The following is a 15,247-nucleotide window of genomic DNA, read 5'->3' as shown; positions in this document are numbered from 1 at the left end:
CCCGATGTTCATTGGGACCAGACCAAGGGCAACTTCTCTTTGGTCTTCACCTGGACACACCTGGGTCACTCAGTGTGACTCAGAGCAAACAGAGCCAAGAGTGTGCTCCAGTTTTTGTCTGAGGTGCAGGCATTATGCTTCCACGTGAGTAGGTACGCAGGTGTATTTCTGTAGGTGTAACATTCAAGAGATCAGATGTCTGAAAATGTAAGCGCTAAATTTTAGATTACCACTTACAACTGTAATTTTCTAACAAGAGAGGCAGATGTACCTGTACCGCTGCATCCCCACCTATTGTAATGCATGTGCACGTGCAGGGAAACAAATGGGAGAAGCCCGCACTCCAGATATTAAATGAGACATTAGGAAGCAGCGTGGTGCTGTGAGTGTCCGTGCGCGGATGCTCCGTGTCGCGGCCGCGCTCCCTGATGCGGTTAGGCAGGCTTTGCATTCGCTCAGACATCTTTCAATAGAATGGGCTACCAGATGGGACCGGTAACAATGCGCGGAGGCATCGAACCACCACAGACATTTGGTGCTTAGAATAATAAAAAGACTATAAAATTAGATTAGTTGAGTCTAATTTGGAACTGGTGTATTCCCTGTTCGCTCTCACGGCTCTCGGGCAGATAAAGCGGAGAGATTTAGTACTGTCAGGACAGAGGACTCCAACTTCCAGTAAAAGAAGAAAAGGCATTGTGGGAGGTCACGGAGGGCAGCCCGGTGACCTCCAATGATTTACAGGCCTTTAGCTTAATGAAATTGTTTCACTGACATGACGGTAAAAGCTCATAATGGATTGGATGCCCTAATGTAATGAAATTACTCCCTTCTGCCTTTAAAAAAAAAAAAAAAAAAAAAAAAAAAAAAAAGGCGCAATTAATATTTACTGAGACCTGCCAGGCTCCGGCGCAGCGTGCAGCGCTGGCACAGCCACAGAGCCCCGCACCGCCTCGGGGACACCCGGCCCCGCTCCGGGCGGCTCTGCCCTCCCTCACCCTCTCCCTTCCTCTCCGCAGGCAGCTGGACAACAACCAGATCAGCTGCATCGAGGATGGAGCTTTCCGCGCCCTGCGCGACTTGGAGATCCTGTGAGTTGGGGCTGTGCGGGGCGCCGGGGGGGAGAAGGGGGGGGGCTGTTAGTGCTGCAGTGCTGGGGGAGCGGGCTGGGGCGGCCGCAGCGCGGGGAGCGGAGCGGCACCGCAACGGGCGGCACCGCGGCACCGCGCCGGCGGTCGGAGCGCTCCGCGGCGGCCCGGGGGACGCGGGGCCGGGGCCGGGTGGGGGGGACGGGTTCGCGTGGAGCGGTGTCTGACAGCGGACACGGACAAATAGCTGCTGAAAGGGGTCGGTGTGCGGGAGGGAGGATGGCGGGGGCTCGGTTGGGTCGCTCGGTGCTGGCGTCGGCTTCTGGGGAGGACCCTGCTCCGAGGGCTGAAATACAGGCACGCCGAGCTCGGGGCTGCCGCAAACTTTACACGTTGACTGCTAAAGCTGCGAACAGAAAAAGGAAAAAAAAAAAAGGAAAAAACAAAAAAGATTTGACAACGAAATCCGCCTCTGTCAGAGAAAAAGCATGAGATTTATAGCGCTGTTGTCATGCGAAACCCTGCGTTACCAGAGCTCTGTACCGATCAGGTAACTTGCTCGTTGTTAACAGGTACTTGTTCACATAGAGACCTCTTCTGCAGTACAGTTTGAGCACAGGCATGGATAAAGGCTTTTCTGAAAGTTAATGCTGCAAAGCTGAAAGTGTTAATGCCAGAGAGCGCCCAGTCCTGAGGCACAAGGGATGGAAGCTGGGGCAGGGGGACAGGAGCACTCCTCGGGTCAGACCCTTCCATCAGAGTGATGCTGGTGCTGCCCCAGAGCCAAACGGCCTGTGCCTAATGCTGTGGGGAAGACTGCTCAGACTGCTGCCAGCACTGCCCTTAAGTGGGACGAGATAGCAGGGGGGTTAAGGTGTGTGCCTCGCATAGACCTGGCACCTGCAGGCACCAGGGCCGGCACAGTGCCCGTGGCTGCCGTGTACCAGCAGCACTAAGGCCGTAGTGATGGCACTGTGCAGTGCACCAAAGCTCTCTGGAATGTCTGTAGGATAATAAAGGGAATTTTGCCCCATGGGCTCTGGCCGCCATGGATAGAGGCTCAAAGAATGATTTCTGCTTTCAGTGCCAGCAGATGTGGGTTCATTTGCTGCTGTACTGGGGAGCTGTGTCCGTGCCTGTCTGCCATAACAGCCCCAGTGCCTGTGGTCCCGCTCTCCCAGGCTGGGACATCTTTATCAGTCAGAGACTGTCTGGTGCTCATATCAAGATAACAGGAGGACCTGAGGAGTATCGTTCAAATTCTATATTAGCAGCCCTTTTAAAGGAAAAGCAGTGAGTTAAAAGCAATGAATAAAGCTTTACCTGCCTATGTCATAGAATGAAAGGAAGAAAAAAAATCTGCTCATTTGTTTGTTTGTTGTGATGGACTGCTTTTCCATACCCACGAAGGGCGAATCAGTCCTCCACTGACAGCAGCCTGTGCTAGAACTCTACTATAACAGGCTGGGCGGTACTTGGAACCTTTATTCATACTACACCAAGTTCTGTAGGCTCTGAAATAATTGCTGGGAACACATTCCTTCTCCCTGGGATGTCAAGTTAGTTTATTTACTCCTCTGTTTGCAATTGGCTACTTCTATACCATATACTTGTGGGTGGGAGAAGAGAAGGCTTTCTGTCTACTGTATAAAATACATCATCGTCAGATCTTGAATGCATCTTTAATTTTCAGCACACACATACTGCTACAGGAAAAATCAATCTCATTCTAAATAAGATGAGAAAATAGATTGATAGTATCTAGTTATTTTTCTCAGTCACAAAATTTGAGTAGAATACTTCAAACTTAATTTGAAGTGTTGTATTTTTTTTCCCAAGGCATTTAAATCTCTAGCAAAAGACATTTGCCTAATGCACTAGAGGATATCACATCTTCAGTTGTAAAACAGACATAAATGCTAAAAAATTAGAGCAATTTGAGCCATCAAAGAATATCATCAAGCGAAACCAAAAGGCATCAAGATAACATTTCAGAGAAGAGCTTGCCACTGTATTTTATGGAGAAATATTTTGACTCATAATGCAATACGTAGAAAATATCATTCTGGCACAAAAAAAAAAAAAAAGAAAAGTTATCTGTCTGAGCAGTTTGCAAGGGCACCCAATTATTTACTTCTTTATCTTCCTGAAATCATGTGACCTTTATGATATCAAACACATTTCTGCACCTTTTCTCTGCATTCCTGCCTGTCTGCAGAATTCTGCAATTCTGTAGATTACCTGGGGAAGAGCTAAAATGCATCGTGTTACCCAGAAAATACATTAACACCTTTAAGAGCACTTTGGTTTCCAGTTTAAACTTCTCACTCAACTTGAATTCCTCAGAAAACATGACTGTAAGGATCTTAGTGATTTGGTAAATGTAGCAACAGAAGGAAATTGCATTTTTCCTTTAAAATAGAGAGCGCTCTGTGGTCCATTTTATTTATTTCCACTTCTCAAGCAAGCAGTCTTCACTTACAGCTTCTATCGTATTTTTTCCTGTGTTCTAAGTTCCTTTATCAACAAATAGTACTGAGGCAGAGATTCAGAAATTCATGACTAATTTCAGTACTTTAAACAGGGCATGGCTGCTGACTTCACCTGAATGCTGGGTTAGGGCCAGGTACTGGCGCCCCACGCTAGCACTGTTCTGATCACATCTCTGTGAGCTTCAGTGTTTCAGAGGTCCCAAAAGGTGTCTCTGATCCTGGGGTCTGACCTATGTAGCCCATAACACACATGCTAAGTGTTATTGGTGACTGTGAGTTGGGGATTAAAAAGCTGTGAAAATGTTGCAATGAAATGCTTTGTGCTTTCTGCGGTTGGCTTTGCCTCTGCAGCAAGGTGAAGATGATGTCTGAGAAATGGTGCTCAACCGACACGCTGACTTAAACGTTTCTTCATAGTTGTGGATAGGGGCTGGTTTTATTCCTTTTTGCATCAGATCTTCTGTGTAGCTCCCCACAAAGGCTTTGTTTCCAGTATGTTGACAAGTAGGGATTTCTCCTGTTGACATCCCTCCTTTTCCTCCTTACAGTAATAGGGTTAAACATACTTCACTGGGTTTGTTCTCACATTCACACAGAAAAGAAGGTGCGTGCAGCCAACAAACAGCAGCAGCATGTAGAAGGAGGGACACAAGTTATTAATTAACATAATAGCCTGCAGAAAAGTTGAAGAAAATTGGTGTGAAACTTTCAGAAATTGAAGTGTTGGTTTTAGAAGAAGACTTTCTGCTGAGTTCAGTTCTTAGTTGTGTCCTGTGGCAATATCTGCAATAACAGCGTTGTTGAGAAATGTTTGTTGGTGTAACTGTAAGCAAGTTAAGATTATTTTTTTTAAAGAATAATTGCCCAGTGTTCCTTACGGGATGTGGCAGTGAGGTATGTCCTTTATAGATTAGAAATTTGTTTCTCTGTATCTTCATATCCAAATGTTCAGTGTTACCATGCATAAAAGATAAAACTCTTCCAGAATTCAGAACTTCCCCTTCAGTCCTATTGGATTTGTGGATAAAAGGAAGTAATTTCTGGGTGGTTCAGAAAGCCCGGTCAAACTGAATGAGCCATTAAGACTGAGCAAATGGCCATGCTATCATTAGGCTGGAAATGCTGAGCAATACATGGTTATTAGGATCCATTTCTCAGTAAGATACAGAACTCAATTTAGCAAAAAAACACAAAAAACAAAAACCACCAACTTTTAATTTATTTCTTGTTGTTTGTCCTCACTGGAATGGCTTGAAAACAGTGTGGTGACACAGTAGTAGTGCTATGTGAGCAGGATAGAAGGAATTATGAGTCATTGTTGACAATTTACCTGGAGTGTTTTCCTGGTTTTGTACTGTAAAAGCTGTTGTTTTTCCTGCTTTATGATGACTGCTAAAAAGGACTCGAGTCTGAACATGCTTTTTCATTGCAGTTCTTCAGCAAAAAAAAAAAATCACAAACCAAAAAATATTACTAGAGCAAGAGCTAATCTGAAGAGGATTGATGACACAGTTTTATTAAAGAAGACAAATAAGTGCTTGCTGGACGGAGCTAGTACAGAGGATCTTGGAGTTTTACTTGTTGTCAGTCGCAATGTTTTGGGTCCTTTATGTCTTCCATAGTCTGAAAAATCACTTTCCCAAAATTTCACTTGCTTTTTGAAGTGAATGGGCCTTTAAGAGACCATAGCAACAAACCGTGCTTGTAGGAATCCATCAGTCAACTCTGGGCAGTGCAGTGGGAAAAATCGTGATGATTCGCCTACAGGTAAAACTGAAGAAGTTTGGACGCAGTCATCCAAATGCCAGCAACAGTTTGAAACCGCGCCTTAAATTCCAAGTGAGCCCTAAATATTTGATCTTAAATGAATAAGTAGTTGTAATGAAAACATCTCACCTTCCATCTCTGAGATCATGAAACAAAGATAGATTCTTAGAAATTACAGGTGCTGTATCAGCCCTTGTGAACATCCTTTCCCCCAAGCCGCGCTGTGTGGGACATGTGTGATCCGTATAAAACTCCATCCTAGCAAGCACCTTACAGTTCTCAGTCATGCTGTTACTGTCTCTCCCATGCTTTCCTGTGACAAAGGATTGTGTTTCGTAAAAACTTTAATCATCACTGAAATTTCGGATAAAACTGCCATGGATGTGTATGCTTATAATACATGCTGCTTTTCAGAACTTTTATAAAAATGAATCGTTATTTTGTGTTTCAGACAGGATTTTAACTGTTTCCTCTTGTTGTCTTCTGTGTGCTGAACTCAGTTATAGGATCAGTTTTACTTAGTCTTGAAATGCTATTCTGGGCATGTCTTAACTAGGTAGAAGATCTTTATTTGCTTTCCCAACATGGAGAGTCAGGGAGCTGAAGTCATGACATAACTCTAAATATATGAGATGTCACTGCTTAATGAAAGCCTGAAAATGCCACACAAAGGTGATTTCCTTCTATTTTCCTGGAAATTATGATTTGTTGAAGCAATCAGGATCAAATCTGAACTCTGTAAATGGTGTTCCTATAGCTGATATTGAAATACCTGAATATAATAATGAAAATAGGAATTTAAACGAAATGTTGTGCATAGCTGTTTCATTCATTCGTTGCTGAGTAGAGTAAAATTAGAATGATTAGATTGAGTGGTCTTTTTTTTTTTTTTTTTAACCTAAGGATATATGTTAACTTAAATGTATATAAATTAATACAACAAATTAAAAATCTTTACTTTTTTCATCAGTCAGCGTGTACACATAACGTGGGTGATAAAAACCAAACTGAAATAATTATTGGCTACATGTGAGTAATTGAATTGTCTGCCCAGCGGTAGAAATCCCCGAAACACAAAACGGAGCTTGGATTTCCTAAGAGTATCCCCAGTTTCCTGTGTGCAGGTTATACCACAGGAGGTCACATTATGTCAGAGGAAGAATAAAAGTCATTCTGGCAATCGAGAAAGGGTTCACCCAGAGTACAGAGGTATCAGTGGACAAAGGCTAATTTCCAATTTTCTTTACTCCATTCTTCATTCAACTGTCCAATGTTCTGTACCCTTCCCATTCTTCTTGGCTCCTGTGTCGCTGTAGATGTTTGTAGGAATGAGAAAGGTTCCTGATGTACATAGCTGTTATTTTCAGTTTTCTGTTACACAAATAAGTTGAAGATTAGCTACAGAAAGGCCTTTTTCTGGAGAACTTTTGGAAAGTACCGCACCCAGCAGACCCTGAAGAAATGAGGTAAATAGTTAACATGGGTAGATGTGGAAAGATGGGGTGCTTACACAGTTGCTGGATAAGAAATGTTTGTATTTGCTGATCTATTCAGTGGGAGATCTGGCATCATTGCTCAAGATATGGAAATGAAATCTGAGATAACCTCTGTTCTACAGCACATTACAAAATGTGAGGTTGGAAGTACAGCATAGTGAACAGAACACTATCCAGATGGCACCATGGTGACAGGCTTTATATCAAAGACCAGCTGAGATAAAATAAGAGCGGGCAATCAAGGGCCTCTGAAAATCACTGATGCCTGTTACAGATGTAACTCTCTCTTTATGGGGGGAATATATTTGCATAAATTCATTGATCTATGATTTTGCTAATCCTGCAGTATGTGCTGGGCATGCCCCAGCAAATTGATGAACATTTCTATCAGACCTCACTGTGGATGCTATACCATATTACATATTTAGAAAAGTGATGTTTCCCTCCTGGAGCATGTGTAGTATTCGAATGCTGTGCTCGTTCTCCCTTCCTGCTCCCATTAGGTTGGAGTTCTTTTTTTTTTTTTTTTTCTTTGAGAATAGCCTGGAGCCCTGCAGACTGCAGAACTTATCAAGATAAGAGCAGTGCCAGGTTAGAATTATTAGATTCATGAATCACTGACCAATATGCTTTTTGAGAAAGCCCAGGTTTACAGCTTGCCTTGAGTAAGTCCTTTATTGGTGCTGCAGTCACTGATCTGAGAGACGCCAAAGTCAAAACTCCAGGAGACACAGGGATTTCTGGCAAACCTTTCCTCCATGGTATTAATTGATTCATTTGCATGCTCTGCTCATTTTGTGACCTGCCCTGCCTCCCCTTTGACTAATACAGTTCCTTTGTCAGTAATATAAAAGATGTAGAACAAGCATTTTGACTGCTGAAAGTCAAATGAATGTGAACGACTTAATCCTGAAGACACTCAACTGTGTATTTAATGCAGATAGGCAGCCAAACACCTTATCCAGAAGCTGAGCAGAAGACTGTGATGGGAACAAAGCTCCTTGCAGATAAAATTGAGCTGATAATGGAGTTACGAAGGGAAGTAACAAGTTCCAGAGAGATGACTAGGCACTTTATGCCATAACTTGCAATTCGTTCTTTGTATGGCTCCCAAAGAAGCTGGATGGCTACTATGGTAGCTGTGTCCTGCTGGCATTAATAAGGCATTTTGGTGGGGAGAGGAAACTGAACGCCCGTGTGGCACAGCCTTTGGCACACCAACACCAAAGGCTCCAGGGTGTCCCCAGCCCTTCCAAGACACTGAGCCCAAAGCTGGTGGTGAATGAAGGAACTGCTGCTGATCTGGGATCAGTCAACACAGTAACAATTTTTTAAAATATTAATAACGTGCAGAGATGGTCTTTTGTTCTGTATGCAGTTAAAGGTGTGGTTTATGATCTATATGGGAATGAATGGTTTGCTTGTTTCAGAGGCTACGTTTGCCTCTTGTGCTGGTAGAACAAAGAGAGGCTCTGAGCTCTGTCAGTCTTTATACAGGAGAGGGCTCAAAAACCCGGTTTCTCTGGAAATGGGGAGTGCAGTTTTGACGAGAGCTCTGTGTACCGAATTGTTAGCATGCCGTGTTGTTTGATGTGTAACCTTGAAATGCAGTTGCTGGGACCAGGGTAGTATGTGTTATTTATTATTAGCGTTTTCCAGTGTTTTCAGTTCGGACAGTAATATTGTATCTGTAGAAAACTGGAATTCAAAACAGTGATATGTAGATGTCTGGCTTGGAAATAAGATAGATAATTACGTTAGCATCTAAAAAGTACATACATAGAACTTCTCCTAAAATCAAGTAGTGCATTTTTTTCTTGCCATTCATAAGGTTATGCATAAAATACAGTTACATATTGTGAATGTGCAACACGCACAGGTTGAAAAGAACATACATGTTTTAATTAGACTTGGTTATTGTAATTATATAAATGGAGAATAATTTTCAAAACTTGAAAGGTCTATATAATTTAGACTTTTTTGTGTACCATATACAGTTCTGCTTAACAAACAAGAAAGTTTAAGAGATGCATAAAGAATAAAAGTGTGAAATGATTTAAAAGTAATTTGGAGTCAAATAATCCCAATTTCTGTGTTATTTGTGTTATCATAAATGAAGCAATTTTACGCTAAGTGATTTGATGCTTCTGAAGTTGCATTGCATTTGTTGGGTTTCTGTTCTGGGGTGGGCGATCTGGGGATGTTTCAGTACATAGGCATGATGCTGGTCACGCTGAGGCCATCTGCAGTGCCTTAGTAGCAAGATGTTTTTGAACACTGTAAGAGTGCCCAGGAATCTTTTGTTGTGATGTAGCATGTTGCTTTTGAGTAGTTCTGAGATACCTCAGAAATGAGTGTGGTCACTTAAAGGGTCAAGTGAGGTGACCCCGTAAAGCCACAGAGGGAAATAAGGAACACTAGTGCCTTTTAAAAATGGCACATGTCGCTTCACGGCGGTGGCCGGTGCGGGCTGTCAGTGGTTTGAATGGCAGACAGCAGCTGGCTGTGGAGGATTGCTTGTTGGCCATGAGGAAGAGATACAGGAGCACACACCGAACAAGGTGTTTGATCACCAATTTGGTCATTCAGGTTTGCTGTTGCGTCTTTTGCCACCACGATCGTAGGTAGCGTGTGTCACCAAAGGGCTGTGTTGGTGGTGCAGGGAGAAAGGAGGGTGGGGAGGCAGCTCTCGCGCGTGGCTTCCAGCCTTGGACTTGCTCCCGTGATGGCGGAACTGCCGCATTGCAGCAGCCCCGCGCCTGAAGGCCGCCCGCAGCCTGCTGCTGCGAGGGGCTGCGGCTGGGCGGGCTCTGGGAGGGGGGGCCCACGAGCACCCCCCGGCTGCTGACTGGCTCCTTGGGCAATTCCAGCCATGTCTTAAAAGGCTTGGGTCTCCCCGTCCGCGGCTAGGGCGTCAGAAACGCGGCGAGGAGCCTCAGCTGATACTTAGGCTGAAATAGTTAGGGCAGACCATCCGCAATGGTCTTTTATTTGGTATGGGTACAGATATTCCAGGGAAACACTCATATATGGGGAGCAGCTGACTCCTTTTATTTAGCTGATGTAGAATGCGCTTGTGGAATGTTCCCGAACTGGCCACGAGCGCTTTGAATTTTTTTCGTGTCTGTTTTATTTTGCACTTTTTCACTCAATGGACTGAACGCCATTGTCACACTGTGAGTATCTGATATTCAAATGGTTATGGTTTCTTACCTTGATTGTATATGCATGCATGGATATAAGCAGGTATTGTTGCTCCTCATGGGCAGGTGGTGTTTGGGAGAAGTTTAAAAGTTTGAAAGGTAGATGTTTTTAAACATATTGATGTTTTCTTGTGCAACCGACAGAAATGCTGTCTAATGTTTTATTAAAAGAAAAACTTGATGTTTAATTCCTGATGGAAAGCAGATCCCTTTGCAGCTTCAGCAAGAGATGTGTTATTGCCCTTGTCTAGGAACTACGTGTTGGCTTTGTTCTTTCAAAACCTTTCTTTTCTCTATAAAAGGTAATTTTTGGTGAACAATTGTTCATGCATGTTGGTCTGAGTCCACTGAATGTGTATATCACACATTCCCTATTTCATTCACCAGGATTTATATTAGACTATATGTTAATCCTGACTTTCACCATGTATGAGTTGCAGTTAGGGGCACTGTATAGTGCTAGCATCTAAAATTCTTCTGCTGATGCGTATCTGCCTCTCTCCCATTTTGGGGTGGGGATTATGGTAGCAGAGATGTAAGTTCCTTCTTTGAAATATTTGCTTCTTTTCCTTCCTCTGATGGCTGTTGGAGGAGGAGATGGGCTGTGCAGCCCCTCGCAGCCCTTTGTCGTGTTATCGGTGCTGTTACGGGTTTCCTCATGCTGCCCTCGCAGTGCTACTGGCCGTGGGGTGGAGATGCTGGGTGCAGGAACCAGGGGCAGCTCTGGCAAGGTGTTAGGGGTGTCAAGTCCATGCAGGACCTGTAGTCAGCCACTACAGGGCCACAGAAACACAAGGTTCTGGCAGCCCATGCCCCATGGATGCCAGGCGCCTGCTTTCTAAGAGGCTCTTGTAAAGTCTTTTGCACTGACACCAAACTGCTGCCAGTGCCATTTCTACTCATTGCTATATGTGTACCTCCTGAGCACATGCAGCACACTGAGGGTCCCTCCCTCAGTCCTAGTGGCCAGCATGGGACTTGCAGGGAGCCGCAGTGCCGCATTGCGGCAGTTCACCAGGTGGCACCAGGCTGGCACAGCGGGAGTCCCACAGATAGGATGTTGTCACGTGGCCCCTTTCACTGGATTCACAAGTCTTTTTTTTGTCGCTTTCTCTACATACGAACAGACAACCATTGTAGGTCCATTGCTTGAACCATCTTTTCTGTTTCTGTGTATGTCTGCTATAGTAGAGAAGCGTATCCACTTCAGTTAAAACACAGGAATGATACTGGTTTTTTCTGATCCAAATTTGATCCATTTTGTAAGAATTTCTTTCAGTGGAAGTCCTGTAACGAAACCACAGCACTTAGCTGACTCAGTGCTGAAACCTTCTACCTTGATAGCAATCTCCATCAGCAAATGCCTTCAGCCTGAGCAAATGGCAAAAGTTACTTGCTTCTTTCAAATTGTAGAGTTGGATAGTGCTAGTTTGAATTAGCCTATGTCTATAAAGCTGCTCTAGCATCGGAAAGGACTAACCAGAAGCAACTGATCCAGGAGGAAGCTAGAAATTTGTTTTATTTTGCTGAAGTACAGATGCATTAAACTCTGTCTTGATTCTTTTTCATCATTTCCATAAATACGCACCAGTAGGCTTGCAAACTTCCATATGCATAGAGAACCAATCCAGTTTCCATTGATTTTGGCACAGGATCTATAAAATGCAGTATCTGACAAGCATGCGGTTGTGCAACACTAAGATCCATATTTAATAAGAGATCTCTGTATAGCCTAAAAAAAGTATCCATTTAAACACTAATTTCTATTACAGGTATATATTTCTTTTATTATTTTAATTATACTAATTCGTCAAGCAATGGATTTTCAAATGAATCTAGGTGCTAAAATCAATTTGATATTGAATGCAGTTATATGTTTGATCCCTGTAGCTCTGATGAAAATCTGTGTCTAGCAGACTAAGTGGACTGCAAGAACTAGATTCAGAACCTGCTAAAATCAGCACTCATTCAGTGGTCGTTGATCATAGAATCATAGAATGGCCTGAGTTGAAAAGGACCTCAAAGAACATTTAGCTTCAACCCCCCTGCCATGGGCAGAGTTGCCAACCACCAGACCAGGCTGCCCAGAGCCACCTCCAGCCTGGATCTGCATATTGTGATATTTGGACTTGTTTCCCGTGTATCAGTTGTGTAAATCAAAACCACCCTGATGTTGCAGAGCATTTATTCACTGTTTGCGGAAAATTGTAGAGGTAGCTGTGGCTTAGAGCCACTGTCATCATTCCCAGTACGATGCAATGAAAAATGTGTAGGCTTTGGGCAAACACTTGAGAAAATTTTCTGATTCAAAAATAAGTAAAGGCAGTATTTCTTGTGTCATTTTTTCCTCTAGAAAAACAGCCCATTGGAGAATGCTCGATTTAAAATAAAACAGTGGCTGAGTAGTTTCAGCTTGCGTTCTTTTGTCTTTGTTTGTTTTGATATTTTTACAAGAAAAAAATCCATTCAGGCTGTACTGAATCTGTATTTCCAGCATAGAATTCAAAGGTGTTGCAAAAGATTGAAAAGCTGATTGAAATTACTGTGAAAATCTTCTTCAACCCTCACTTGACAATGGGAATTAGAAGGAATTGGGATGCAAGTGGTACCTGCTTTTTGTACAACTAATAGAGGTGATTTGATAATGTGGAAAAGTGGATATGTCCTTCTCTTCATAGAAATAGAAACCTTATTTGAGAGGAAGTGAGAAGATGTCTCTTGTAAGACCTTGTGAGTGACAGTTCTTATCTTGACATCTAGCCAAGTCCACAGCCAAATGAACTGTCTCCCCGCACTGTATGTGTAACCTTTCTTATATTTTAATTTACCTTATCTTGGTTTATCTCAGCTTATTTTACTTTATTCTATTCTATTATTTTATGGTCCACTTCATCTTGTTTTAGCATACTTTATTTGGGTATTGGTGTAAGTAAATGCAAGTTTAATGGTATGTGTGTGCACGTAAAACAAAAATGCAGGATTTAAGACACAAGAAAGGTTTCAGCATCAGTCACCGGACATTGTCACAGGTACACTCAGTTTTGCTCCCACTTGTGTACGCATGACAGTGCAATCTTGGATTGTACAGACGCATACGATTTGCTTCTTTTTTACCCATTTACACTGACTCCCAGTCCCAGCTTCCTTACACAGGATGTTTGCCCAACCAGTTGTTCAGCTGCAGCCCTTATCCTCTGCTCTCAGCCCTGGCTCCTGGCATCACCAGCTCCAGAGGCTCCAACCAGGCCATAGCATTGTCTCCAGGGAGAGCTAGAACACTGACAGTACACTTCAGTTAACATGACCTAATGCTATTGCTGTAGATGAACATGGTTAGTTTCTTGCAGGGTGACTAAATGCTAAACCATTGCAGGACAGATGGAAGTTCAGTGCTTGGGGATATAACAGAGCATTTCATAAAAAAAACTCAGTTTGCCCAAAGTCTGATGTTTTTAAAAGTAATCTCACTCTTTCAAGGGAAAAAAATAAGAAAAGAAAAGAAAAGAAAATCAATGTGCCACAAACATCTGGTCTTTTTAATAAGCTTAAATAGCTAAAATCTGAAAGATACATGCACATGAAAATCAGCCATAGAATGGGAAGAGTCACAGAACTGTAGCAATAAATGTTGCTGGCAGTTTTATCTGTACTTCCATGCAAAGCTCATTTATTTTTTTTTTTCATGCATTTCCAAAAGGAACATTTTCTTTTCTCAGTATCCTCAAACTAGTCATGTTTCTGATGTCAGCTTCCCAAGTTAATGACGCTAGAGCCTCTCATGTTGCTGTGATGAGAACATTTGAGAGCACACTGGTGAAAGATTAATACTAGAACAGAAACCACTGATTGGCAACTAGTTATTTGTATTTATTTCTATGGATCTTGTATGTCACCTGGAGACTATTTAAAGGTTATTTTCCTGGGCTAACATTGTGTTTAAAAATAGCACTTGTATAGTGCCAACTCATTTTAGAGTTGGGTACAAATATTGAGACAAAATCCCAGCTGTTACTGCTTTTGCTGCTAATTTGAGGTGTCAGATCAGAGCTCTACTGCTGTATGTCAGTGAATAAGGCCCCTTGTGAGATCATTATGTTTTCTAACAGTTCAGAGTAATGGATTAATCAGTGCAGCATCAGTTGCTTTCATTATATGCTCACACGGTAGTTGTGGGCTTTAATTTAAACAGACTGTGGGGAGATCAGAGGACTGAGTCAAAGAGGGGCCCAGGGCTCAGCAGACTGACGGATCCAGTGGAGCTTTGCGTCGTGCCTAGCAAGAGCAAATCCTGGATGCTCAGTGCTGAGGGATCAAGTGCCAAAGCCATTTTGCTTTTTCATCAGAGGCCATAAGAAGTAGTAAATATTTAATTTAATGCAAATTCCTCCTGACCTGAAAACAACTTTACAACTTTTGAAAATATAGCTCCTTACTCTCTACAGTCTCTGAGTTAATTACAAACATTAATCAAGTCTTAGTTTTGTTACTAAAAATGACTTAGATTCAGTTTTTGGAATTGGTACGCTGCCCACGCTGTTAGTTTTACTAAACGGTGTTTCAAGGCTGTCAGGACTCTGAAGTTGTCATCGTGTCCCAACCCAAAGCAGGGCACCCAGTTTATGCTGTTCCAGCACTCTGCTCCTCCACCAAGCTCAGAAATTGTTATAGAATCATAAAATCTTGTTGGAAGGGACCTTCAAAGGTCATCCAGTACAACTTCCTGCAGTGAACAGGGCATCTGCATCACATCAGGTGCTCAGAGTCTCGTCCAGCCTGACCTTGAGTGTCTCCAGGTATGGGACATCCACAACCTCTCTGGGCAGCCTGTGGCAATGCCTCACCACCATTGCTGTAAAAATTTCTTCCTTACATCCAATCTAAATCTCCCCTCCTTTATCCTGAAACCATTTCCCGTTGTTCTGTCACAAACTCCACTAAAGGGTCTGTCCCCTTCCTTCATACAGTCCCTCTACATACTGACAGGCTGCTATCAGGTCACCTCGTAGCGTTCTCTTCTTCAGGCTGCACAGCCCCAGCTTTCAGCTTGTCCTTGTAGGAGAGCTGTTCCATCCCTTGAATTATTTTTGTGCCCCTCCTGTGGATGCACTCCAGCAGGTCAATGTTTCTCCTGTACTGAGCACTCCTCATCTGGGTGCAGTGCTCCAGGTGAGGCCTCACAGTGCAGAGCAGAGGGACGGATC

At 43.0% G+C, this 15,247-nt stretch overlaps 1 protein-coding gene across 3 annotated transcripts in view; it reads left to right on the top strand.

Annotated features, from left to right (window-relative positions):
* SLIT3 (slit guidance ligand 3) overlaps positions 1-15,247 on the top strand; it is a 474,748-nt gene that overhangs the window by 271,854 nt on the left and 187,647 nt on the right. For all 3 annotated transcript variants that reach the window (XM_052684870.1, XM_052684871.1, XM_052684872.1), the window contains one exon: positions 1,020-1,091. In XM_052684870.1, coding sequence (XP_052540830.1) covers positions 1,020-1,091 — 72 coding nt within the window. The remainder of the gene's footprint in view (positions 1-1,019; positions 1,092-15,247) is intronic.

This window comes from Tympanuchus pallidicinctus, unplaced genomic scaffold (assembly GCF_026119805.1).
Source record: "Tympanuchus pallidicinctus isolate F22 unplaced genomic scaffold, pur_lepc_1.0 scaffold21, whole genome shotgun sequence".
Taxonomy (NCBI): domain Eukaryota; kingdom Metazoa; phylum Chordata; class Aves; order Galliformes; family Phasianidae; genus Tympanuchus; species Tympanuchus pallidicinctus.
This window is presented reverse-complemented; position numbering and strand designations above follow the sequence as displayed.